Below are 27349 nucleotides of genomic sequence, written 5' to 3' on the forward strand. Positions count from 1 at the left end.
TCTCTCTCTCTCTCTCTCTCTCTCTCTCTCTCTCTCTCTCTCTCTCTCTCTCTCTCTCTCTCTCTCTCTCTCTCTCTCTCTCTCTCTCTCTCTCTCTCTCTCTCTCTCTCTCTCTCTCTCTCTCTCTCTCTCTCTCTCTCTCTCTCTCTCTCTCTCTCTCTCTCTCTATACCATCATTCAGAAACAGTACTCAACTTTAAAGACACTCTTTAAAGACTTTTCCATCTCAGGACCAAGCTGAGAAAGAGAAAGCAATAAAGAAAGAAAGATAAGAAAGAAGAAAAAGAAAAATAAAGTTTCTTTTCCAGCCTTCTTCAATAAATTTTGCCTTTTCTTTGTCTCCTCTTAATTCATCAGTTTTGGTTTCGGAGTTTTTGTTAGATTCAGTTCTTCACGACATCTGCATATGTCTTTGACAATGGCTGATGATGGTGCAGAAGCAGCAGCTGGAGGAAGAAGTAAAAGACAAAACAGCTTATTGAGAAAAAAACTTGCTTTAGCTGTAAGAAGTGTTCAATGGAACTACGCAATCTTCTGGTCCTCTTCACTTACTCAACCTGGGTAAGTATATAATCTAATACTCATGTAAGATCTTGTTGATTTCGTATTTGCATTGCCCTTTTCCTTCTTTTTAAATATCTCGATACACATATATATATATATATATGATGAGTACTGTATTCTAAATTTAGGGTTTTGGAGTGGGGAGAAGGATGTTACAATGGAGATATGAAGAAGAGGAAGAAGAGTTACGAATCTCATTATAAATATGGGCTGCAGAGAAGCAAGCAGCTTCGGAAACTTTATTTGTCTATGCTTGAAGGAGACAATGGTACTACAGTTAGTACTACTCATGATGAGCATAATGATGATGAAGAGCATAATTGTGACAGGACAAGTATGATGCTGTCACCAGATGATCTCTCTGATGAAGAGTGGTACTATTTAGTCTCCATGTCCTATGTCTTCTCTCCTTCTGATCAATGGTTTGTTCTCTTTCTCTCTCTATCTCTTCTCCCCCTAGCTCCCCCTATACCTATGAATCAGCTAGTACATTTAAATATATATGGCTCTTTTGAACTATTCATATAGAAACTTGTGCAGTAAAGATGGAATGAGGAGTGTCCGGTCCTTCATTTTTAGATGAAACATTACTTTGGATAAAGAGGTTTAAAGTTCTGTCTCGAAACGAATTGGTAAATAGTGGAAATGATGCTACACTAGATTATTAACCTTTCCGATTCCTTACCATTACACTTTAATTAGCCTTTTTGCGTTTTAAGTAATTATATTTGTCAAATTTGTTTTTATTTCTTCTCTAGCTGAGCTAGGGTCATATAAATTAATGTCCATGAATTTTTTTTGGTTGTCCATGTGCGCTTAATTAGTTTGCCTGGAAGAGCTTCGGCGACGGGTGAGACCATATGGCTTTGCAACGCTCAATACGCTGAGAACAAACTATTCTCTCGTTCTTTGTTAGCAAGAGTAAGTTCGTAGAACCTTCTATTTACTCTTCTTGGATTCTTGATATCTTCTCAATATCTAATCTGACTATATCTCTTTTGATCTACTTTGCTCTTCATTACTGTTCATATGGCTTATCCTCATTAGAGCGCATCGATTCAGGTACGTTGCATATATAATGTTCTCTTTAACTGATTTACGGTTGCTAGAATTGAAAGTTTTGTTTTTTTTGGAATTGAAAGTTTAGTGGTCTTATTGTTAGATTAGAAAACGTCACTATACATCAACCTAAAATAATTTAAAAATGTATCTGTGTTCTTATGTCTTTCTTTGTCTTCTCCAGACTGTTGTGTGTTTCCCTTACTTGGGCGGTGTGATTGAGCTGGGCGTCACTGAATTGGTAACTCTTCATCTTAACCTATAAAAGTTGGTTTTACATTAATTGGTTTCTTGCTTTACAAGAAATTCATATCCTTTATTGTGCATTGTCTTTTTTTGGACAATGAAAGATTTCAGAAGATTACAGTCTGCTTCAACACATCAAAACTTGCTTATTGGAAATACCTGTCCACCACAACAAGGATGATGAGAAGAAAATGGGGATTATGACCAGTGAAGGACACTTGATGCTTGAAGAGAAGCATCAGATTCCATTAGGTATATCTGATGAAGACTTGCATTACAAAAGAACCATTTCAACAGTACTCAACTACTCGGTGGATATATCAAGTAGGAACGATAAGACGATTCATCACCCTCAACCAAATCTTGTTTCTTCTGATTCTGGCTCAAGTTTCTTGCCGTGGAAGAAATGTGAGCAGCCAAACTCAGGTTTTGGTGAGAACCAAAGTGATTTGCAGCCACAGTCACAGAATGTGTTGCGGAAGATGTTGTACAATGTCCCTTTGATGCACGCAAAGAGAATGTTACCAAGTGAGAGATCTGCTCTGAATCAAGATGATCCTTCAGACAGAAGAAAAGAGAACGAAAAGTTCAGTGTCCTTAGAACTATGGTTCCCACTGTCAACGAGGTACTAAATCTGTTTCTAAATCCTTAAAAGGCTTGCTCTATTTCAGAAACCAAGACTCTGTTTGGAATATTTGTGCAGGTTGATAAAGAATCGATACTGAAGAACACAATCAAGTACCTGCAAGAACTGGAGGCAAGAGTAGAAGAACTAGAATCTTGTATGGGATCAGTTAATTTCGTAGAAAGACAAAGAAAGACAACAAAGAACCTTAACGACTCTGTGTTGATCGAAGAGACATCAGGGAACTACGATGACAGCACGAAGATCGATGAGAATTCAGGAGAAACCGAACAAGTCACTGTGTTCAGAGATAAGACACATTTGAGAGTTAAACTCAAAGAAACAGAAGTTGTGATCGAAGTAAGATGTTCTTACAGAGACTACATAGTTGCAGATATCATGGAAACTCTGAGCAATCTTCACATGGATGCTTTCTCTGTTAGATCTCATACACTCAATAAGTTCCTCACGTTGAATCTCAAGGCCAAGGTAAATTAATTCTGAACAAAGACCATTGTTGAATTTTCTTGAATCGCACGTAACGTTTTTGGGTATATGCAGTTCCGTGGGGCTGCAGTTGCATCGGTAGGAATGATCAAGCGAGAGCTGAGAAGAGTCATTGGTGATTTGTTTTAATGTTCATTCTCAGTAAAGAATCTTATTATCTTAAACTTTTGATGAAATGTTATATCTCTTTAGACTGTTTTTTTGAACCTATATGCGATGTGCCATTAACTTTACATCAAGTTTTCCTGGTTTTTGTATGTAAAGTTGGCCAAGGTTTGGTTGGATTTTTCGACAATGTTTGTCTCTTCATCTTCTAAAAAAAATATCTATACTTATTATAGTTCTTGAGTGGGTGACTTGACCAGGTGAATTCATATCGATTGTCAGGATTAATTTATTACAAAAGAAATCAAAGATAGAAGCCTTTAGGTCGAACAACAATAACACTTTGGCTATTGGTTTATTCATACAGATAGCAAAAAAAAAAAAACCAATTGGCTTTGGCTCATGTTTCTTCCCCAGGATGACTCTCCTTAAGAGGAGGTGCTTCCTAAAGATGGGATCATATATATATCCATTACTTATTATTTGAGTGAACCCTATTGGGTTAAGGGATTATGATACCATCTTCATGATTGGGAAGATTCATGATCTTTTCCTTCATCAAAGCCAATTGGTTACTAATGCTATAACTCCTCCTTAATATATACTATCTTATTTCTTCAAGTTTTTCCGATGTGGGATTTCTTAAGGTTATTATAATTCAGTTTTTCTGCCGACATTATCACCATAAGGTTTACCTTAAACCTCAAGTAATTGGATTGGTCCTCTCTAGACCTTTTATTCAATGTTTACTGTTTCGTGTGTGGGCTTTTGGGCCTTAAGCCCTAAACTTTGTGTCCTTTCTACGCAAACTTACTTCTCCGTTTCCCCACTTTCTTATTTTTCTCACCTTGTTTGAACGAATTATCGAATGATATTGGATAAACTCAACCCGAATGAAATTTACTATCCCGAGCGAGAATGTAACTTATTAAAAAGGTATTTTACCAAAAACTGTCTTTACTTGAATGCATTATTTATGGTCTTCTCTTTTGTAACTCATATATACAAAAAGAAGTAGTAAATATTATATCCATGGTGCATTATAAAACTTCATGGTTTCACTTGCATTCTCTCCCATTGATGTTGCTAGCGACTTCAATTTGATTCCACGGAGGCTTTTGAGTATTTGATTTTGTTTAAATATCTAATATGAAGAGAGGAATATTGGAAGTATTTCTCGTTGATGCTCATGGGATTACACACACAAATTTTATTGGTGATTATAAGAAAACGAAATACTGTCTTCATATGTTTAATTTTACATTATACTCAAAACTAAAATATTTTGTTTTGATCATTTTGGTTGCAGGAAGCCCTGTGTATTATGTGCTCTTACAATGTGGGACAAAGGAATACCGTAGCAAATTGTCTAAAGGTTTACGTTTTTTCACTGCGGTAATTTTGTTTATCTTCTGAGCCAAGTTATATATATATTGGACAAACATTTTTGGTTCTTCTGTGAAAATAGGTGACAATGACAATGCATTGTGGAACCAAAAGTTTGTCTTTGATTTCCCGATGTCTCAATGGAAGAAGCTTACCCATATCAAATTTAGAATCATGGACAAAGAGCTCTTCAAAGATGGAGGATTTGTCGGTGAAACCTTGTAAGTTTTGCTTGCAAAAAAATGAATATTGAGTGATTTTGCAATATAGCAATTAAATACCAGAGATATATAAATACCATACATGTGGTGGTGTCTCTTTTTTTGGTACAGAATTCATCTTGGAGGGATAGTAACCGAAGGACGTGACAGAGGATACATGGAAACTAAACCAGCTCCATACAATGTTGTTCTTGACGACAATACTTTTAAAGGCCAACTAAAAATCGGATTGAGATTCATTGCAACTGTAAGTTACTATCCTAGATTTGAATTGTACATTCCAGGAGAATCTTTGCGGTTTATTTATTCATCTTAGGTACAAATATTGAAATATCATCAAGAACAACGATCATAACAAAATTTCTCAATGACAATGTTTACTATTCTCTTAGGATAAACTGAAGAGGAAAGCATGGGAGCTGAAGATGGAGGCCAAAAACAGTGAAGAACCAATGATTTCCCCATATATGAATCTGATGAAACTCCCTTTGTTAAGGTTTCTGCTCTATTGTTTTCGGAAAACAAACAAATATCAACTCAAAGACAACTAGCAATGCTAAAAGGGTTAGCATCAAAACTCTTTTTTTTTTTTCGCTGTTTAATAATTTTCTTTACTTCAGATTTATGGCTGCGTAGCCCAATTCAGGTTCTATCTATCAAGTAGTAGTAGTATACTATAGCGATAACATTTATTTGATTTTCCGAGTTTGTGCAAGCATGTTAGGTTCATAGCTGCATGGGCAAGAAGGACAGGTCTCGTCAAGTCAATTAATGCAAAACTACTTTAATCGTTTCGTCGACTATATATAAAAACAATGTTCTTTTGACTTTCTTATTATTCGTAGCTAGGGTTTCCCAATCAGCCCTTTCACGGTATCGTGATGGGCAAGAATACGAAACTGTTGATGACTTTAATCTTTTTCACCTTCAATATTTAATGTAATTGAATTAATGGTCTACATTTATATCTTTTGATGTAACATTTTTTCTTACTTTCATTCAATTTCCCAACCAATATAATTAATAATATGTATGCAGTTGCTATAATGTTTTTTTTTGTAGTAAGTTAGATATACACTCCATTGGAAAATCTCAAGTTCTCAACACATAAATAAATGAATATGTTAAAAGTAGTTAAATATTGTCTAATACCATAGTCTGTATATATAATACATTAAAAATAATGACCCATAGATTTAATTATATGCTACAAAAAATGCGTTGTACGAGAAAATGGGACGCACGTCTGTTCCACGCACGAACCGAACCATGCAATATACATATTTGTCTTCTCCATCTCCATTACATTATGTTATCATGTGCTAAACTATTAAGTTTATAATTCAAACTGAAATTAAAATATATTAAACTAAATACTTATATATATATATATATATAATAAACAAATCACCTAATTAATCATGAATTGCAGTTAATCGTGTAGGATACATGGGGATAAGCTAAACTCCAGCCATGTGATCATTGGTCTAATATAATAAACGATTGACAAATAAATTTTTTAAACAGAAATCCTAGTGGAGGTGTTACTACGATAGACCGACCAAAGATTATTATTACTTCTTCAAAATATAAAGGTCGTATACGTTGAACATTCACTCGTATCCCATCGTAGCTGCGATCAAGATCTTTCATATATAGTATAATTATATGTTTGGAGTTCAACAGATTAGTTAATAGAAACGAATTTCAGTAATTCTAATTAGAACATCCTGGATTTTAATTTCCAACAAATAATGCTAAAAATTTACATGAGATCGATGTCTTGTAAATTCTTCTTAAAGTGAAAAGATGTGATATAATTATGTTTTTTTTGAAAAGGAAAATCATTAATGATTCAACGTTATGTAGTTTCCAGTGGGAGGCTAATAACTAATTTAATTTTTGTGTGTGTGTGTGTGTGTGGAAGGATCCATTAATCAAAGATTTTATATTTTGTCAGATTGAAAACTATAGAGTCCATATTATTATTATTTTAGCCAACAAGAAAAGGATAAAAGTGTATAGTTATTTATAGCACTAAAGAAAAATATAGCTCTTAAAAGGGAAGAGGGTATTTGCATTTTTATTTTATTTTTTGGTTGTCTCATAGAAGCAAAAACACTTGTTGTTGTTGTTGTTGTTGTTGATTTGAAGCAGAGGAAAAGCCACTCCATCGTCTGTCAGGATCGGACGGTCCACATTTTTCCGGTCGTCGCCGGCTTAAAAGAGGGTTTTGGATTCAAGTTCCAACAGGAGGGAACTTGTTTTTTTTTATTTTGACGTTTCAAAATTTGGTTTGCTTTGCTTTAAAAACGTAAGGTTCAAATTCAAGAAGAAGCTTTTAAAGGTATCATCAATTATCAAATAAAGACCGTTGCTTTGATTTTCTTACTTTAACGTTCTTTTCAAAATTTAAAGTTTCAGACTTTTGCTCTCAGTTGTGTTTTATGATCCTTATCTCTCTGTTGAAACTTATATTTTTGAATTGTCTGTTTGTTCTGCAAAAACATTCCGGTGAAGTTTTCAATAAAATTTGAGAATTTTTAAACTCTCATTTGATCTGATCTTTATCGTTCTTCTTTTTGCTGCTTTATCTTTGCTTTAATCTTTGTTCTTGCTTTATTGTTCCCTGGTCCTTAGTAATTTCACTATCCAAACCCCAAAACTAAACCTTCCGCTTTCAAATATCTAAATTTTTCTTGGTAATATATCTCAACGAAAGCTTTAAGCTATTGTCACATTTTCGTTTTAAATCTTCAGAGGAAACAGATCAAGAACATTAAGATCGAGAGAGACCTTTGAGGAGTTTTGAGCTTAAAGATGGAGAATTTATCAAATCCAGATGAAAATGATGATGTGGGCTATCATCAGTCACCTAGATCCATTGACCCTAACGATCAATCCACATCTGAAACACCGGTGTACTCGACAATGAGCATAGATTCCTTTGTTTATCCTCGAACTTGTTCAGACAGCACTTCAGGCTTTTCAGACCAGATAGATGAAACCAACAGCTTCTGTAGTGAAGTTTCTCCATGTAATTGGCCTGTCCTCACTGAATCTAAGACTGATGACAGCTCCAAATGCCTCTCTGGTTTAGAGATGCAATCAAATGAAAATCTTGTAGTCCAAGAAATTACAGAACCAGGTGCTGTGTTCTCTCTCTCTCTCTCTCTCTCTCTCTGCTCTCTGATTTTTCAAAAGTCTTTTGAAATTATAATGAGATTTGGGGTTTTTGCAGAACTTGAGACAATGAAGGAAAGATTTGCGAAGCTTCTACTTGGAGAAGATATGTCAGGGAGTGGAAAAGGAGTTTGCACTGCAGTGACGATCTCAAACGCAATTACCAATCTTTATGGTAAAGACATTATTAAGCAAATCATTCACACAGCCTATGTTCTTGTTTCTGATTACTGTTCATCTGATGCATGTATTTTTTGAACTTTGATGTTTGCAGCTACAGTGTTTGGACAGAACCTGAGGTTAGAGCCGTTAGAAACAGAGAAGAGAGCATTGTGGAAGAGAGAAATGAATTGCCTTTTATCGGTATGCGATTACATAGTCGAGTTCATCCCTAGATGTCAGAATCTAAGCAATGGAGCTACTGTTGAGGTACATAACTCGTCAAATATTTTGTCTGAAAACGGGAAAAAAGGAGAGAGAGGAAAAAATGAATACGTTCTTGGCGGGTTTTACAGGTGATGGAGAGTAGACCAAGAGCAGATATCTATATCAACTTACCTGCTTTGAGAAAGCTAGATTCAATGCTTATGGTAAATATAAAAAAAAACGTATAGATATTCAAATGATTATTTGGTTTGGTTACATAACATGTTTTTTTTTTTGTTATCTTTGTAATTTGTTACAGGAAGCATTGGACAGTTTCCAGAACACAGAGTTTTGGTATGCAGAAGAAGGGAGTTTATCGATGAAATCTGCGCGTTCTGCGACTGGATCATTCAGGAAAGTTATAGTACAAAGGAAAGAAGAGAAATGGTGGTTGCCGGTTCCTCTAGTGCCATCTGAAGGTTTGTCAGATAAGGCCAGAAAACAACTCAAAAACAAGAGAGAGAGTACCAATCAGATTCACAAAGCGGCAATGGCTATCAACAGTAGCATTCTCAGTGAAATGGAGATTCCAGAGTCTTACATGACAACTCTTCCAAAGGTTTGTTTGTTATACCTTTCATAACTGCTAGAATCTTAATGATTCGGTTTTGAGTCTAACTTAGGATCTTAAATCTCTGCAGTGTGGTAAAAGCAGTGTTGGAGATTCAATCTACCGTTACATGAGTAGTTCGGGTCGGTTTTTCCCAGAACAACTTTTAGACTGTCTGAACATAGCCTCTGAGCATGAAGCTGTTCAGTTAGCAGATAGAGTAGAAGCTTCCATGTATACATGGAGACGCAAAGCATGTCTTAGTAACTCTAAGAACTCATGGAACATGGTGAAAGATCTTATGTCAAATACAGAGAGAACAGACAAGAACTACGTTATGGCTGAGAGAGCAGAGACTCTGCTCTTCTGTTTGAAACAGCGTTATCCAGAGTTGTCTCAGACATCATTAGATATATGCAAGATTCAATACAATAAGGTAAACCGAAGAATGAAAAGTCATTGAGAATATTATGATTGTACATTATCGTTGTTTGAGATTATTAAAAGTAATGTGTTTTTGGTGTTGCAGGATGTTGGAAAAGCTGTGCTGGAGAGCTATTCAAGAGTTCTTGAAGGTTTAGCATTTAACATCGTTGCTTGGATAGATGATGTTCTCTATGTAGACAAAACCATGATGGGAAGTGAATAATAATAAATAAGCCGCTTTGCTAGACTTTTGAGGAGGCTTCTATGTTCTCTTGTAAAGGAAAACAATGTTAAAAAAAACATATTTGTATTATAGTAATCAGCAAAGTTTCCCCATTCCATTAATAAGGCCACAGAAAGAGCAAAAAGAGAGCGACCAAGTGTTCTTTATCAAATATAAAATTCAGGGGAATAATAGTTTTTTTAGTGGATAAATAATGGAACAAGGAACTTGAGACAATTAATTTCGAATCCCTATATATACAACAGGGGTTCCGAACCAGCATGGGTCCGGGGGATGTGAAGTGGTGTGACCAAAAAGCAAAAGGGTTAGTAATTAAAATACATAGATCTGAAGAAGTCACACAGACTCGTAGAGATGTCTCATTACGACTTCCTTCTTCATGAGCCCTCAATAAATGATAGTACAGTCTAAGGCACCGAAGATCCAAGCTTTTTGCTCCTTGCTTCTCACTTTTCTAGAGCTCTCTTGATCATCAAAAACTATGAAACAATAGAATAATTCAGCTGTCGTCGTCTACTGAACCAACGTAAGTCAGATCAGTCCGTCTGACCCTCACTGCACCTTTCAGCCAACAGGTGGCTCTCAGATTCGCCATGTCGCTGCTGTTTGAAGCGTTGCTGCTTGATAGACCTGAACTTGTCCCATCTTCGAGAAGCGTCCATGGGTCAACCATATCTGCGTTGTCTGCTTCTTGTTGCTGAGGTGGTGACAACATTGTCTGCTTCAGCTTCCCTTGCGCTGCTGCAGTTCCAGTTTTCGGTAAGACAGGGGAGTTTCTTTGAATGGGTCCACCAGCAGCAGATCCAGAGGGTTGAACAAGTGTGAGTGCTGTTGGCGGAACAGAATGAGGCTGGCAAGAGAGAGAACAGCGTAAAGAAGGAAAGAGGATGGGCATCGCTGCTTGTATCCGCCATCTAATGGTGTCTGGTAACTGCATCCGTGAAAGCTCATTCTGCATTATTGACAAGCAAAAAACAAAAATACTTCATGAATCGTATTTACAAATTAAGAAGACAGATTCTCAAGGATTTTATCATTTTTTTCTGACAAACCTGTAAGCTCTCTGCTGCATCGCGATCAAACAAGCTAAAGTCTTTGGATGATTCACAAGAGGGAAGCCTTGGCTTTAGCCAATTTGGCTGGTGATTACTTAACAGCCCATGGAGTACAAACAGTAACCGGTCAAATAAGACTTCACTAGAGAGATCTCCCATGGCTGAAGGATCTATTGTTGATTCTATCTCCGCCTTTGATGGGTCACTACGAGGAGAGCATACAGCATAATCTTCATAAACTACCCGACTTCCAAGCAAACGAACTATTGTAGACGCAAGTGCATGTCTCGTATTCCTAAAGGAAGGTTCCCTGAATCATTGCCATACAAAAATATAACTTAGGCTTTATTTCGGTAATATGGGAAGAGTCATCTCATATGACTTTTCAACAAATCTGGTTAAACGGAATGGGAAAAAAAAGAAAATGGAAGAGACTAAGTACCCGCAGATGACAGGCAGTAATCTTAGAAGAAACTGTAACCGTAAAGACATAGAAGCTCTCAAAGCAGCAGGGGACGGTGGCAGCGCAGTGTCAGTAGTATTGGTTGAGGATCTTCTTGCCAAACTAGGGCTGCCTCCACGAAGGCCTTTCCGAGTACTTCCTTTATTCGATGAAATCTCAGACCCAGACGAAGCAGTTCCCGTGTGCTTGTTGTTTGTTGTGCTACGGTTGGTAACTGAACTTAATTGCTGCTCAATATTGCTAAATTGTCTTACCAACTCATTCACAAAGGTACTTCGAGATTCATCAGAGCTTTGATCTATGCATGGAAGCACTAGCTGAACAAAAGCCCTCTCAGTTGTAATCCCATAGCCAACACTGGGACTATTCTCATCTAATGCCCGAGGTAACAGTACCTTTCTTGAACCTGACCCTTCCTCAATCACTTCCCCTTCTTCGATAGAAGTAATTTCCAACTTCCTTTTCTTCACTGCCTTGTTTGCTGTAATATGATCGGAACTGGAATTGTTGCACCAACCCCAAGGTTTCCAAAACTGAGGTTTCGTGGGAAGTCCTTTGCTTTCACCTACAATAATCAGTTTTTGTCTGATTGTTTTTCGTCCAAAAAGAACATCTTGACCTGCTAGAAACCATTCTGCTTGCTTTAACATTGAATCCTCAACTGATCTACCGAAGAGATGAACCACTTCTGAGAACAATGGGACCGCATCAGGTCTAACCAATAACCTTGTAAGGAGAATTTGAATGAAATTTTTCTCATTCTCAGAGGCCTCAGGCTTCTCAGAGGTAGGACAGGAAGATCGTATTGCATCTGTCAAAGGCATATCGTGATTCTCAAGTTTCTCAGTTAGTGCTTGCTCGTTTAGAAGCAGCCTGAGTTCCACCCACTGCCAGTGAAATTTTGCAGGTTGCAGGCAATCTAATACAGATACAAGCTTGTCCACAAGCTTTGTTCCATTTCCCTGGTGTCGGTTTTTGGCTTCACTAACTCCTTCATGGGAATAACCAGAGGATGGCACCTTACAATCGATTATGGAATTTAAGAAAAGACGTGCTCGAAGAGGAACAAAGGCCACAGATTTCAAGTGCATATCCAATCCAATTGATTCAAATACCGACGCAAAATCAGCATCCGTGGAATCAGCCACGATCAGTTCATAGAGTCCCTGAGTGTCTCTCAAACACACGTCTCGGAAAGGAAGGTGCTTAATAACATCATGGAAGGCTATCGTCAAAGACTGATAAAGGCGGTGAGTGTCTTCATGGACACTGGAGTTAGAGTTATTATTCGAAACGAAAGGCCTCCATAGAACAAACGCAATAATTGCATAAGCTGGTGGGAAGACCAATTTCAGCGGAAGCATGCGCTGCATGCGTGTTATAGCCAACACAGAAGATTCTCCCACAAGCTCCAAAACCAGCCCTTCCGATACAGTTTTGCAGTTACCAACAAGGAGTCTGAACCAATGCACATACACTTCAATAGGGTTTTCCACTTTAGAGGCACCCATGGACCTAGCACTGCCATTAGAGCTTGATTTTGTACGCCTAACAAACTGAACAAAATCTAGGCACTCCTTTAGTCTCAGCAAACCAACAATCCTCTCAAGGGTTATAGCACCATATGTGATAGAACCTATAACAAGTGCAGATACAGCTGCAGTAATTTTTGTTGTTCTGCTCACTGCTATTTTCCCAGTACCGTTCGGAATATCATTTGTTGAATTGTTCGCATTTGAATCATAAGATTCAGGAGATAGCTGATGCTGACCTCGGGATCCCTTCCCAGGGGCAAAAGCTACAGCAAGAGCAGTAGAACTTTCTGTTGCAAGTGCTATTTCAAACACTCGGCTTTGACGCTCTCCAAGTGCTTCCTTTAGAAGGCATAGGCAGGTTACATGAATTTGCAAAATGTATCGTGCAGTATTAGATGAATCGATGCCAGATGGATGATTTTGATGAATGCTTCCCAAAGAGAAATCTGAAATTCTTGCCATCGAAAGGACTACACTGTTTATAATTGCGGAAACCGCAGAAGAAACCAAAGTGGGATCACCCTCTTGAGCTGCTCCCCCAGTCTGTCTAATGCAGTCCATTAGTCCAACTACAATCTGTTGAGCTACTTGATACCCGTCCTCATTTTTCTCAGCAAGTGAGGCTTTCATAGTACCAGCACCAATGAGTTTTCTGAGATAATGAGTCGCATCTTCAACATGTCGTTGCACAACCTCTCGCATATTCAGACCCACTCTTGAAGGACGTGTACCGCCGATGCTGATTTTTTTACGTATATAGTCATCTGGATTATCTACTCCCGCTGGAACTCCAAGGGGGATCCCATACTCACCATTTCCTGATCGTGTATGATCTAATTCAGAAAGAAGCCTCTTTTCGCATGTTGCTTTGAAATTGTTATGCCATTCCACAACACTGGGAAGACTTCCATATCTTTTCAAAATATAGCGAGCATAAACTATGGCTGCTGATCCAGAAATTTTTCCATTACTGGACATAAGTGATGCAGCACGGTTCATCAAAGCTGTCATGGCTTCAGGAACAAGATCTGCTGAAAGTAATATGTTTTCATACCTGAAAGAAATTGATGATACAACCCATTTAAATTTCTGGAAGTACATTGTCAAAACATATATGGCTAATGAATGTTTACTTATTGAACAGGAAGTAAAACCCACCTCCTCAGTGATGATACTAAAATAGCCTCGCCTATTTCACACATGTTGTTTTCAACATTCCTTGGCATAATTAGAAGGTTTCTTCCACCCTGAACGGCAAAATTTGGGCTACTGTTGGCTTTTGGCAATAGCCAAAAAATAAATTTAACCACTGAAACAAAGTCAAGAGAGATATCCAAGAGAAATAGTATGGTAGATAGCTCGTCTGCCCCAAGCTTCCACCTAAATGTGCTCTTCTCCTCAACTGGAACACCTCTATTGAACTGCCCAACTCTCACACTGTTCTTTTCGGGCTCTTCAACAAGTTGCTGAACCACAGTTGTAAGCCAAACTGCAATAGACCGCTTATCAACAAACTGTAGCTGCTTCAAAGATTTTCCAACAGATACAATATCCCCAGGGGTGGAAGTTCTAAACACATCAACCACTTTATGATTTTCCCCTTCCACTCCAGGGCCATGATGAGGACAGCTTACTTTATTATCACAAACATGACTAGTTGAAGCGCCCTGGCTACCTTCAATCCTAGCAGCTTGTAGTTGAGCCAGCGACTGTGTCTTACGTGCCATTTTCTGCCTACCACGTGGTACTTGTTTAGTTAACTCTATCTGAGGATCAACCTTCAGCGAAGACTCCAGAGTTTTAAAACCTTTCTTGATCCACCAGTTATCTTCTTCATCTGATGCAGTTGGTGAATTCCCTTGATAGCAAGAGCTCTTTTCATCATTCATTTTCTGTCTTTTTGCTCTTCTACAGTCTTCACACCCTGGTGTAGCTTCTGGTTGGTACATCTTGCTATATACAGATCCACTTGATCTCTTAACAGTACTTTGAAAATCATCTTGCATTGGATTTTTCACACCACATGACATACCTGGAAACTGCAGTAGAGCTGATATGCGCTCCTTTAGTTCTCCAATATCAACACTACTCTTGGTATGTTTGAGAGGTCCCTCACTATCGGCCATGGCATTACACGTCCTTGGAAAAACAACAGACGGAAGGGAAGTGGAATTTTTCTTTGACTTCTGATCTGACAGTTTTAAATTATTCCAATGTTTACCTTTCTTAACAAGCAATTCTCGTAGAAGAAGGCGACGTTCATTAGAATAAGTTCTCACAGCCTCGGAAAGCTTTTCCCCTCCAAAGAGCTTAGCTTCCTCTAAGGTTTCATGTACAAAACACCCAGGTAGCTGTTTTAATATGCGATGGTGTCTCATTCTCCTTTCAGGATCAACAGCAGGTTGAATTACATCGATCATCCCGCTAACTATGAGTTGCCTCACATATGCTATGGGATTAAAGATTCCAGAACGTATAAGCTCAAATACTAGTAATTGCAAGCGTTTTGCTCCTCCCCTGTGTACCTCATGCTGATCAATCCAACAAACTATGATATCATGTAATGGCCCTGGACTTTCAAACGCATCCATCGAACTGTTAGGTTTAGAAACATTAAGAAAATTGCCACGACGAATCTTTCCTTTGCGCGCGAATTCACCACCCAGAATCTTTTGCTTCAGAAGCTGAATGACTAGATACACCTGAGAACAATCTTTTCTGCCAGAGAACTTGATATCTTTAGGCACACCAGCGCGGAAATCTCTAAAATCACATGTCGCCCATTCAATAAGGAAAAAAACGGAACAAACAAAGGATGTGCTAATAGCGACAATCCATCTAAGAGATGATCTTAAGCATGGACTCACTTCAGCAATCCAGGTCTCATCAACGGCTCCATTGCAAAGGTCCTCAAAGAGATAACTGTAAGCAGCTTTGACATCTCCATCTGACAAAGCTTTATCCAAGGCCTGAACAGCTTTAGCCACGTTATGTTGAGGATAGCCAGCGCTAGCAATCTTTGCCAAATCATCTGCACTTCTTTGAATGGTTGAAATGGTATAATCAAAAGAAAGAAACTCAAACCGGGAATCAACTCCTCTTCCTTGAAACTGGATAGAAACCTCTGCAGCATTACTTCTAAGCTTTTCCAGATTCTCATAAGCCTTTGATGAATAGCTCACATCATTGGGTCCACATGCTGCTACGGAAGGAGGAAGAGGAAAGCAATCTGAAGCAACAAACGTGTCCGGTGCAGCAAGTACCAAGTAGCGAACTAACTCAGTTAGAGCAGATAGAGTATAAGCTCTTCGAGAGTTATCAACAAGATCAGATCCACCAGGAGCAGGTTCCTGAATGAAACGAACAGCAATAGCTACAAGACTCTGTACATATGTCTGAGAGAGAACAATGCTCTCTAAAACACCATACACGATGGGGAGTAGCAACTGCAAAATTTCAAAGACTTCCTTTTCCTGCAGTAAAGCAAAAGGAAAAATTACAAAGCCGAAAAAGGAAATCTATCTTGAATTAATCAATTAATCTAACACCGTACCTGTAAGAGTCGGAGAACCCAATCAACAATGAGATTCGGAAAAAGAAGCCCTTCGGCATGGTGCCATTGTAGAAGACGCACCATATACCACCATTTAAAATGTAGAGATGTTTCCTCACCATAAAGGCTAGCTGATGCTGGACTAATCTTTTGCACTGATCCTGTATAAAGCATCTGCGGTGACCTATCTCTAGTTTGCTGAGCAGAAAATGAGCTATTGCGTGACAAAAGTTCATCCAAGAGGTACTGCAAATATTCAATAACATCTTTTGTCCATTGTTCACACCGAGAAGCTAGTGTCTTGTCGGGCGTTCCTGAAGAAATAGCAGCAGGACTAGGTCGCACCTGCATGTTATTAGCAAACTTGATATCCTCCAACACCCTGAGAAATTAATTCGATATACCAATTTATTGTCCAACATTGTACCTGATTGAGATAAGTTACTTTTATATACCAAGTAGCTCTCAATAATGGGACATTGTTCCTTATAAGGACTTCAAATAAAGTTTTTCTCCTATATCCAGGAATGTTATCAGCCAAGGAGCGCAATCGTTTGTGCTGTTGCGATAAACTCTGTGAAAAAAAGAGAGCAAGAATGAGTTGAATATTTTTCTTCACGAACATATGGCAGCTATGCCACAAGTACATGAACAAACATGGATCAAAGGAGCGTTAACAAGAAGTTTGGATAAGCATAATGATATGCCAGGGTACCTCGATCCATTTTTTCTTTGTCTCCTCCCCACATGACCTTTGTTCTGGAAATCCAGGCTTACATAGAAGCGAACCAGAGAGAGGCACCCCATAAACTTGACCAGCCTGCCATTTAATTAAGGCAATTATGTATTATAAGCAATATAATTGGGACTGAAAATCCTGCACAAGAAGCACAATTTAAATTGAAAAGGAACGGGTCTGAGAATATCTCAATTACCTTGCGCTTCAGTGCGCGAGATTCATTGATAGCTCTAAGACACTTTCTGACAGCCTGCGGGATAAAAATCGAATTTAGTTTCATGTGACAAATGAACTCCAAATCGAGATCAAAAATATAAGGGAGAAAATACTGTTTATGCTCTCTAGTACCGTACCTCTTTGCACTTTATGACAACAGGCTTCGAGAAAGTATGGACCTGGGACAATATAATCTCTTCGGATTCCTATACAGGCCAAAGGGGCAGAACCTCAATTACAAGAGAATGCGACGAAAACTAGTGGAGTACGGAACAAAAAAACCTTATAATAATGTACGGAGTTGTAAGCATCCTATGGATTTATATTAAAGAAATCCTCACTACAATCTATCGAGCTACAATGAACATTCGGACTAAGACATTATTCCTACTTTCGAGCATCTATAGGAAAACAACAAAGGCATGGGTCCAAGATAAGATCTTTATATCTACTGCAAACATATCACTAATAGTAAACAATGGTTTTCCAAATTATGAATCTAGGCCATATCTAACACACAAGAAAGCATAACTAAATTTAGTTGATCGCACCTTAAGTCCATCAACAGTTTCCTTGTATCCAAATTGAACATACTCTTTGGTCAGATTTTCTTCTGGAGAACTTGATGTTGGAGGGTGAAAATCAGGAGGTCCTAATCTGCAATATTTGAGAAAGAAAAAAAGTACAAAATCATCTAAGGAAGTAAATCAAGAATGGAATAGTCGCCAACTCCATGCATTAACAAGCATTCAAAGGACTTAGTCTTGCAGACAGAAGAGAGTGAAATTCCTAAGCTACAAACCCAAACCAGCGAAAGTAGGAATCATCTGTAATGGATTTATCCAGAAACTAAACTCGGGATAAGGTCAAAGTGGAATTACCGGGAATTCAGACCGTCCTTTTCACACTTCAACTTGTAGGGTGTCAACGGTGGTGGCCTCCTGCAGTAAAGAAAGTATTCACACGTCTTCAAATGTATCAACATATAATGCTATGTAAGGACTTCTTTCTATCGACATGCCTGGAGTTTAGTGAGTAGTTTCCAATCGAAGAGGAATCAGCTCGACCTGAGTCCCTAGCGGATGCACCACCTATAGCACTATTGTTGACTGCACTAGTGCAGTTGGCAGCATGATACCTTTGCATTTCTCCAAACTATAGCCAGCATACTGGTTCTGACATCAATATACCATAATAAACTCTAAGAACTAATCCACATTCTAGCACCATAAGAAACTTTTTCATGAACTTCCACTTATATTGCAATTTCTCCTTACAGCATAAAACTTAGCACTGGCGACAGCGCAACCCCATTGATGGAAGTAAACCCTGAAACATAAAATTACCCTTGGTGTTGAAGTTACAATGAAGTCATATAAGCAAAGCAGGTAACATCAAATTTACATATAGTCTCGAAACTCCTTTAGAATTTTCAATTTTTCCCAATGAAATTCAGTTATCTGAAATCATAGCACAGATCAGCTGCTCAAAAGAGCTCAATACTCTTATTCTTAACTATCATTAGTTTAAATCGCCTAATACTTTCCACATTCTCTTCAAAACTTTAGCCAGAAACTTTCCCTATAGCATACATCACTTTTAAGTAAAATTATGTGCTTCGCATGATACAAATCCCACCTCAGCTTACACTATGAGGAAGAAGAACAAAAAGTGCTCTCGAGTAAAAGTAAACTAACCCTAGTTAGGCTACCAAACTAGAAGACAAATGAAATCCTGGAAGTTCAATTCTCAAGTTAAAAAATAATCATCATGAACAATATATCTAAAAACAAAAGAGAATCTGAAATAAATCTACAAGCTTTATCGAAGAAGAGTTGATTCTCAGTTTAAACACAGAAATCAAATAGCTACATACAAGAGTAAGAAAGAGAAGAACAAATCCAGATAGAAGCAAACAAAAATCAGCTAAAACTACAACCTTGACAAGCATATGAGCTAGAAAACAATCAGCATGATCAAATTACCAAATCCAAGTACGCAAGCAAATTAATCTGCACGACGATAAAAAATAAAAACTAGGGTTTCAAATCGGAAACTAACCAATAGGAGCTCCAGATGACCCCAGAATCCGAAGTCGAACCAAAGTTAGGGTTTTGACAGCAAATTCCGCGAATTCCCTGAAGAGGACAAACTCAAAGAACCCGAGATTCGAACGAATCAAGGGGAACGAAGACAGAATCAAAGCTTGGAGCTTTGAAGAAATTGAGGGTTTCCAAAAAAGGGGAAATCTAGAAGAGCGCAAGAGATTCACAGGGAGAGAAAGAAACCAACAGACAACAAAAAGAAAAAAGAAAGGCACAGAAGAAGAAGAAGAAGAAGAAGAAGAAGAAGAAGAAGAAGAAGCAAAAGAAGAGTCTTGGGCTTTGTTAAAGTTTGACTCTTTTCAATCTCTTCTCTTCTGCACTTTTGGTGTAATGACGAGACGACGACGAATGCTCTCTCCTCTGCTGTCTTTGTTTTTATATTTGCAGGTTTTGTTGATTCCGTAAATTGGGATGTGAAATTGTTTTCGTGTGCTCGAGGGAAAGAAGAAGAAGAAGAAGAAGAAACACCAACAAAAGGAACAATCAAATAAGCAGGCAGCAACAAACTCTCTCTCTCTCTCTCTCTCGATTGATCGATCGAATTTCGATCTAACACACACTGTTCTGGTAAGAAAATCTTAACCTTTTCTGGTTTATATTTCCGATTTTGTCCTTGCGGTTTCTTCCCTAGTCCCTAGGGGCTTAATGGGTAAAATTGTATTTATTAGAGTCTAGTTCTTTTTTTTTTTTGACATATGATGGTGGTGGTAGTGGATGGATGCAACCAAGGGTTTCGTCTTCTCAATCCTTTTTTCTTTTATTTCCTTTTTGGGATTTTAGAGCTCCTCTTATTAGAGTTAGGGCATGTTTTGTATCGTCTTAGATTTTCTTATAGCATTTCGAATTCAAAACTCTGATCCGATCAATGTTTGCCTAGGTCCATTGTACACGTATTGTTTTTAAGATTTTTTGTTTGTTTTTTGGCAACAGTTTAAAACACACAATTTATTAATCAATAATAACATGCCATATGCGAGTATGAATTTTTGTTTTATGGTAACATTGTAGCCATACTAGTACAAATCAGTTTTGAGTGGTTTCAAAGTTGTGATTCACTAGAAATTAGTGTTATATATCTTCTTATGTTTATATATATGAGTATAGCTTATACTCATGTAAAAAAAAGCTTGTCGTTTTCTTACAGTCATTATTATCTATTACGTTCATTTTTTATTCTTTTTTCAAATTAAATAACGGAATAGTAAAAAGAATAATGATAATTAATAACAACGTCTATATTTGAAAGTAACAAAAAAAATTTAACGGTCAAGATTAACTTATTAAATAGTATAATCATTCTACAAATTGCATTCATAAACTCGTATAGCATAAATAAGACTAATTTTTTATCACAAAATAACGGATTCACTTAACCAAAGGAAAGTATGCTAAAACAAAATGTATATTGACTTATTAATGGTTAGAATAAGTATATTAGTTTTAATAAAATTTATAAATTCTTACAAAATGTAATATTTTATAATTTATTAGCTTAAGTGTGTGTATACATATATTCACTCTGTTTTGTTAATTTTTTTTAAAAATCCATCTTTATCAGGTGTACTATCTATTGTGTCCACAAAATCATATCCCATCAAAAAGGAAAATGTTATTCACTAAGTAGGGCATAAAGTGCAACAACTACAAACATTATCCAAAACCTTTATATATGATCCAATACTTTCATTTCTCCATTGAGTCAAACTCTCTACAGATTTGTCCTCTTACTAGAAACTCCATTGTTACTTATCGTCTCCTCTTATCAACCCACCAATCTTGGATTACAATTTACAAGACCTTTTTCTAGTTTCACAAGTAAAAAGATAAGTTTAAAATGATCACCAGGTCATACTCCTATAATCCATAGTACATTATATGTCAGTTCTGAAAATATTACACACAAATAGTAATAAATGAAACCAACTTAAAAAAACAAACACTATCACATCTCTCTCGATCTTCACACACAAACACAAACACTCTAAAATAATTTAAAAAAAAAAAAAAAAAATCATATCCTATAAAAAAAAATCCTAAAAGAAGACTGTCTTTGAAAGTGATTCTATGATGACCCCGCCACTAACAGTTTCTGGTCTGGTCTTGAAAGGATCTTATTTCCTCCCTCTCCCTCTCTGTAGTTTCTGATCAGACGGGAGCTCTGTGAGGTTATTGTCTGAGTAATACAAAGTATCTACATGGTTCTGTGCTAGAAAATTAGCAATGGTGACAGTGAGACTATGATCAGAGCTTACAGCTGTATCAACAACGGCTTTGTCATCAAGAAGAGAGTTTTCAGTTTTCACGACCTTTATAGAATAAGGATGCTCCCATCGATCTTCAACTCAGACGGAACCAGAGAGTCATGCTCAGTGTTGTTGAGATAGTCGAGAGTGAGCTCTTCGAGTAAGTCGTCGAGAATTAGTTCACTAATTTCAAAACCAATGCAGTCAATGTCACATCTGATGTCTAACCAGTTTCCAGCTCTAGCCATATCTTTTCTAACTATCTGATCCAAGGCGTGAGGGAGTGGCAATGGCAAGAGATGCCAGTAAACCGCTTCTTGAACTTCGTGAATGATGCTTTTGACAGTAGAGAAGACCCGGGTTCTAGGTGAAACAAACGAAGCCCATGGTGGGCAGCAGCATAACTCCATGAGAGCTTCATTGATGCAGTCAAAGAGGAGCTCATGGTCAGGACAAAGCTGATTTGGACAGAATGGTATATTGCTGATAAGTGCCGGTTCAAGAAGCTGGTCAGAGAATTGCGCCTTCAGATAGAGCTCTTTGAAGTCTGACACTACTGCGTCCAAGATAGCTTTTACATACTTATACACCAATTCTTTGTCACTTGTGCCAGAATTCTCTCGGTTTATAGTTGTGGGATCTTTTTCTTCAAAGTGGATACACCAAGGTTGCACCTCTGCTTCACCTGAGTTGTAAAGATGAGTCAATAATGAAGAACTAAGTACTACAATCCAAGTCTAGTAGTAGCTGGGATTTCACATACCCGACTGAGATCTCATTTTTGCTGGACTTATATCATCTTCAACAAAGAGTGGCTCAAGAACTGATATTGGACTTGACCACTCTGGAAAATCAGAATTGGATGATTTGCACTCATCAGTTTTATCTAAACAGTGAGACGGTGAGGCCACAGAGGAAGACAGTGGTGGTTGGCTTTCTACATGAGAGGTCTGTAGAAAACGAGAAGCAGCAAAGATTTTAAGTCTTCCACCATTCCAAAGTCCATACAAAAATATATTATTATAGTGCTAAATCAAAATTACTTGCCTGTTTTGAGATGATACCGTCTCTCTGTTCTTCATCATGAACTTCAACTTTTGATAAGTCACCAACCAAAGTAGAGCTTTCTTCCTCTTGAACTACACTCATCTCATTGAGAATCATTACATCATCTGCAGAACCTGGAAGATTGGCTTGTTACAGTATTAGTTTTTGTATTTTCAAAACAGAGAGCCTTACTATGAGACCGAAATATTATTACCTGCAGAAGATATTTTATTTTCGTTAGCAGTTCCATCCTCAATTTCAACACTTGTTTCAGTAGCTTCACTTGCGGTTGGTTGGATAGAATCTTCAGGTTCTTTGCTTAGATCGCAGGCCAAAATATCAGCATTTTCCTCTGGTTGACTTGCATGAGTTTCTTTCTTGATGTTCACAAGATTTATGAAATCTGCTGAAGCAGACTTCTTGTGAGTAGTTGAGTTCTTTTCCCATCTTCTTCCGGGGCTATTTAGAGGAGACAAGTATTCAGGAAAGGAGAGTATCCTTCCTAAGCTTCTTTGAACCTGTCTGCTCGTTGACTGCGAATCAAGATCTCCATTGTTTAACATCTCAGCCAGATGTTTCTTGGCCTCTGTGTAAATGTTAGATACCCTTTGTTTTTTTTCATCTTCATTATGAGATTTCTTCTGAGATGTTGAAGGCTTTGCCATCCGCTCGAGAAAGAAATGATCTTTAGTTTTCGAAAACCCTTCCCCAAATCCCCCGGCCGGCTGCTCCTTTTTGATTGCATGTTTCAGCTTCCTCTTGATCTCAGAAAGAAAAAAATGTGAACTGTTTCTCTCGTTCTGCAATCTGTTTCTCATCAAATGAGAATCAGGTGATGAACCACGACTATTTCCTGTGTCTGGACTTGAAAAGCTTGCTGATCTTGGCTTCAGAATGAAAATCCGGTCTGAAGCTTCACATTCTTCTTGTGGTGAATCCTTCCGTTTGAAAAAGCTAGACCATTTCTTTTCAGCTAGAGAAGATTGTTCTGACTGCAACAAGCCCAAGCTCTCTTCTCCTTTCTCCCTTGGCACAAGTATCTCTGGATCTTGCAAGAGTTTGAGAAATAGTTCCTCATCCGATCCCAGAATCTGAAACACTTCCATCAAATCCTTAGATGTAAGGATTTCACTATTTCCTCTGGGACGGTTCCCATGTAACAGCTTCTGACTGATTAAAAACTTGACCAACTCCCTCAGTTTTTCTTTATAATCTTCGTCTTTCTTTGCACGGCTTGTACTTCTGCGATGAATCTCAGAATAGAACTCTTCAATCATATTATCAATGTCAACACTCCTAGTAGATCTATGATTTCTGCGTTGAACTTGAGGCTCTTCACTGTCAACTATATGGCTAAAATTATCGCAGCTTTTCTTGCGAGTCTTGTTTTTTCTCCTCTGGTTTTTTCTTCTTCTTCCTTCGAGTTCAGAGTCAGAGAACTGTCCTGCTTCAGCATTCTCCATCTTTTTCTTGATTTCCTTGTCAATGGACAACTCTTCGGCTATGAGTTTCTTCACACTTGGCTTTATAATCGTTATCGTGATATTGCGTTCTTCACCAACCTTTTAAACAGTTCAAGGAACAACTTAATTAATCCACAGGAGACTCTTAAGCAAAAAAAAACAACAAGAAAAAAAAAGATGAGGGATGTTTCCAGTAAGTTTAAGAGCTTACATGGGGTTCTTGAGCATCCTTTTCCCGGCATTTTGATTTGCGAAGCTCATTGTTCCTAGGATTTCCAACAGCTGGAACAATCAACATAACTATTAACCAAAAGAAGTCTTTCCTGAGAAATGCAAAACCAAAGATACCAGAGACATGAGGGGTTTTTACCATGTTTTTGGTCCAGAAGCAGCTTGTGAGCCAGTGGTCCATGGCGGAAGTTAAACATATTCATAAATCCCCACATGCACCCTAACTGATCCCTCTCCTGTCGAGCAGCTGCACGACGTTGTGTTTTTTTGGCCATGACTTTCTATGCTAATGGTCCTTCCTAATCGTCTCTAACGAGATAAGCCTTTTAAGAGATGCTGAAGAAGAACAAAAGAAAACTATTAAGCACCACCCCAGCAAAAACTATGAGAGGCAACGGTACAATATCCGAGTTGCAGAGATAGAAATTACAAGTGCAGTAAATGCTACTAATGGATAAATAATACTTAAAACAATCTCAGATCCTTGAGAGACAAACAACAAGAAAATGAGGCCAAAAATTTCCACAAATAAACTTACTTAGAAATAGAAGAAGAAAAATAACCTTTCTAAGCACTGCAATGGAATTCTTGAGAAAGAAATTAAGATGAGAACTAAGAAGTAAAGGATCCTCTACCAGTTCCCCAATCCAAAGCAAACTCCTTTTACAATCTAGTAATTGCTTACTTGTTCAACTAATAAGGCAAAAATTAAGGAGAGTAAGCGGAGAAAGCTTCTTGATATACAATACAGACTTATGGAGCAAATCAGATACCTTTCCCTATTGAAAAAGACAGCAGAGGAAAGTACAAGAAAGTACCTCAGATTCTTCTCAACTCCTTAAAAATTCCAAACTTCATTGAAGGGCAACAACGATCGTAGCTGGTATTTCATCTGCTTTGCTTACGTTTGAGCAAAGCCATATATATATCTAATAAATAAAAAATAAGGGTTGCAAGTTGCAGGCCGAGAAGTACTTATCAAACTACAAGTTCCAAAAAACACTTTACTTTCGATGGCAAGAGTTAAGGTTTCTGCTGAACCAGCCTTTTGATCGCCGGACAAAACGGATAGAAAAGATTAGGGATTTCTTTCAAGCCAAGGCGAGAGAGAAGATTAAGCAAATGATGGATAGCTTGAGAGAAGAATCTTTGTCAATCCAATTTGGCAAGGCTTTAGTATAAAACTTGAAACAGAGGATAAGTTAGCGTATCTTGATGATCCAATCTCCAACCACATTGTTCATCTGACAACTTTTGCAGGTTTTGTCGAAAAATAAAAAACCAAGCTTTCGTAATCATACCATCAGATCAACAAAGGGAAAGAAGAAAAAGGAAAAAGCTTTAGATGATCATAGGAATTAATTTCCTCGGTTGATGAACAAACCCAACAGAAATACAGAATTGGTAAAACAAAAACGTTGTTAACAACTGTTCTTAACATTCAAATAAAAAGGAGAAAAGAAGAGATATTTTTCTTTTTATGTGTTGGTGGGCATCTTTTGACAAACAAGGAGAGGAGGAGCTAAGCGAAAAATGATAAAAATATATTAATATATATATATATCAATGACCGACAAAACCATTAGTTTTCATGGAGGATTCTCAATTGGGCAAAGGCAAAGAAGAAGAAAAAAGTGACATAGAGAGAGAGAGAGAGAGATAAGTAAAAAAAAGGTGGAAGCTTTATGCCAATTTGACAACCACAAGACGTCGTGGCCTTAGCTCCAAACGAGAGGAAAAAAGTGAAGAGCACAGTTGGAAAATATTTCTACTTTCGATTGGGCCCATCATCTTCTATTTCTCTCTACAGCAGCAGAGAGAGAGAGGAGAGAGAGAGAGAGAGAGAGAGAAAGAGAGAAGAAGCTTTACATAGAAGAAAAGTATGTGCAGAGATTTTTTCAACAGCCTTCATCATTAGCCTCACCAGTAAATAATTGATCTCTCTCTGTTTCTCTCTTTCTTCTCAAAGCTCTGAATTTGAGACATGGCAGTGACGAGGATTCTTGTCTCCGAGATGATGATAGCTGCTGAACAGCTGAAGCCAATTCCAAGCCTTGCCAGGGAGGAGAAAAACAAGGCTTGAGTTGATAAATGTGAAAAGATTGGGGTCATATCGTAACTATTAGAGAATACAAGGTTGAAATAGATAAATTACGAGGAAAAGGAAAAGAAGAAGTGGGGGCGGGCAAAGAGGCGACGTAATTGGCTTAGGTTAATGGAAATGGAGAACACGTAGTAATATTCGAGAGAGAGATTACACCAACCAAATGCGATTGACCTATTCTCTATCATTCATTAACAAATCTCATAACGACGTTGTATATATGTCTTGTCATTCTCCTAAGAGTTTGTGTGCTTTTAAGTTTTAAACCGTATTTATGGACCATATCCGATACCCACAATTGTTTTAACCAAAACAACTCGAATAAATTGGTATTTGTTGTATACTACTCAGTGCGCATCTATTCTAATCTTCACGAACACGATCGCTATTCCTCTTAACGTCACGCCGGTCGTCTCTATCTCAACTCCAATAATAATGGCACAAAAACAAAGATGAGCAAATACTTAAAAAAGAGCTATCTGATTAAATACGCAAATACAACAGATCAAGAAAGAAAAAAACTATTTCTTTGAATCCCAATCAATTACAGATCGTATATATAAGAATTATATATAAATCGTATTTAAAGTTTTAGTTAAGCAAGAAATTTATGTGGGGTTTGCTGTTAAAGAGCCGAGCACTTTATGGTCCAACTAGAAATAATTTTTAGCTCGCATTGTCTGATTTCATCGATGGCATAGCAAAGGTCTAAAACCCCATATATATGTTAAAGCAGATTTAATCGAATAGATCTTGACCAATGACCATGCATATGCTCAGTTAGTTTAGTTCCATTGAGTTCTCTTGAAGCAACTTTTATTCAGTCAGTCAGGGACCATATCTAGAATGTGTACATATACATACACAAGAAGGAACACACAGTTACCACTTACCATTCAATCGCACGCGACAAAACGCACGCGCACAAGCTTCTATAGTATAATAATATTAACTTAAATATAATGGATTCAGAAATTGCTACAAATGTGACATTGTTTGTTTCTTTGGGGAAGGTTGGAACTTATCGACCGACAACATAGATGTGGACATAA

The 27349-nt window shown here is 37.6% G+C and overlaps 5 protein-coding genes across 6 annotated transcripts; 3 read left to right on the forward strand and 2 right to left on the reverse strand.

Moving 5' to 3' along the window:
• Positions 1 to 211: 211 nt before the first annotated feature.
• LOC17883315 (transcription factor MYC1) lies at positions 212 to 3297 on the forward strand. Its single transcript, XM_023781165.1, has 8 exons — positions 212 to 561; positions 693 to 986; positions 1389 to 1485; positions 1612 to 1626; positions 1808 to 1864; positions 1974 to 2495; positions 2574 to 2984; positions 3057 to 3297. Exons 1-8 carry the CDS (start codon positions 407 to 409, stop codon positions 3129 to 3131), a joined length of 1626 nt encoding a protein of 541 aa, XP_023636933.1. The 5' UTR covers positions 212 to 406; the 3' UTR covers positions 3132 to 3297.
• A 959-nt stretch (positions 3298 to 4256) lies between these two features.
• Positions 4257 to 5503, forward strand: LOC17882408 (elicitor-responsive protein 3). Its single transcript, XM_023781877.1, has 6 exons — positions 4257 to 4323; positions 4417 to 4482; positions 4576 to 4714; positions 4826 to 4961; positions 5107 to 5278; positions 5439 to 5503. Exons 1-5 carry the CDS (start codon positions 4257 to 4259, stop codon positions 5263 to 5265), a joined length of 567 nt encoding a protein of 188 aa, XP_023637645.1. The 3' UTR covers positions 5266 to 5278; positions 5439 to 5503.
• A 1694-nt stretch (positions 5504 to 7197) lies between these two features.
• On the forward strand, positions 7198 to 9618 carry LOC17882348 (rop guanine nucleotide exchange factor 3). The gene is made up of 7 exons (XM_006286715.2): positions 7198 to 7862; positions 7956 to 8072; positions 8172 to 8326; positions 8413 to 8487; positions 8583 to 8882; positions 8965 to 9309; positions 9403 to 9618. Exons 1-7 carry the CDS (start codon positions 7535 to 7537, stop codon positions 9520 to 9522), a joined length of 1440 nt encoding a protein of 479 aa, XP_006286777.1. The 5' UTR covers positions 7198 to 7534; the 3' UTR covers positions 9523 to 9618.
• Positions 9619 to 9668: 50 nt separating this feature from the next.
• Positions 9669 to 19724, reverse strand: LOC17884306 (mediator of RNA polymerase II transcription subunit 12). The gene is made up of 14 exons (XM_006286815.2): positions 19166 to 19724; positions 18382 to 18433; positions 18126 to 18279; positions 17986 to 18045; positions 17656 to 17761; positions 17242 to 17310; positions 17085 to 17138; positions 16865 to 16969; positions 16577 to 16723; positions 16150 to 16494; positions 13755 to 16069; positions 11041 to 13650; positions 10596 to 10908; positions 9669 to 10495 (listed from the first exon to the last, which is right to left on the reverse strand). Exons 3-14 carry the CDS (start codon positions 18248 to 18250, stop codon positions 10043 to 10045), a joined length of 6702 nt encoding a protein of 2233 aa, XP_006286877.1. The 5' UTR covers positions 18251 to 18279; positions 18382 to 18433; positions 19166 to 19724; the 3' UTR covers positions 9669 to 10042.
• A 1311-nt stretch (positions 19725 to 21035) lies between these two features.
• On the reverse strand, positions 21036 to 26605 carry LOC17883234. 2 transcript variants are annotated; one of them, XR_002833516.1, is made up of 9 exons: positions 25012 to 26605; positions 24757 to 24886; positions 24333 to 24529; positions 24174 to 24244; positions 22714 to 24061; positions 22500 to 22633; positions 22216 to 22402; positions 21462 to 22137; positions 21036 to 21350 (listed from the first exon to the last, which is right to left on the reverse strand). XR_002833516.1 is itself a non-coding variant. In XM_023781537.1 (8 exons), the coding sequence occupies exons 3-8, from the start codon at positions 24466 to 24468 to the stop codon at positions 21518 to 21520; spliced, it is 2496 nt and encodes an 831-aa protein (XP_023637305.1). In that variant the 5' UTR covers positions 24469 to 24529; positions 24757 to 24886; positions 25012 to 26605; the 3' UTR covers positions 21036 to 21517. The 2 variants fall into 2 exon arrangements, 1 of the variants encoding a protein (XP_023637305.1); XM_023781537.1 differs by having other exon boundaries at positions 21036 to 22137.
• Positions 26606 to 27349: the final 744 nt, after the last annotated feature.

This window comes from Capsella rubella, unplaced genomic scaffold (assembly GCF_000375325.1).
Source record: "Capsella rubella cultivar Monte Gargano unplaced genomic scaffold, Caprub1_0 scaffold_6, whole genome shotgun sequence".
NCBI lineage: Eukaryota > Viridiplantae > Streptophyta > Magnoliopsida > Brassicales > Brassicaceae > Capsella > Capsella rubella.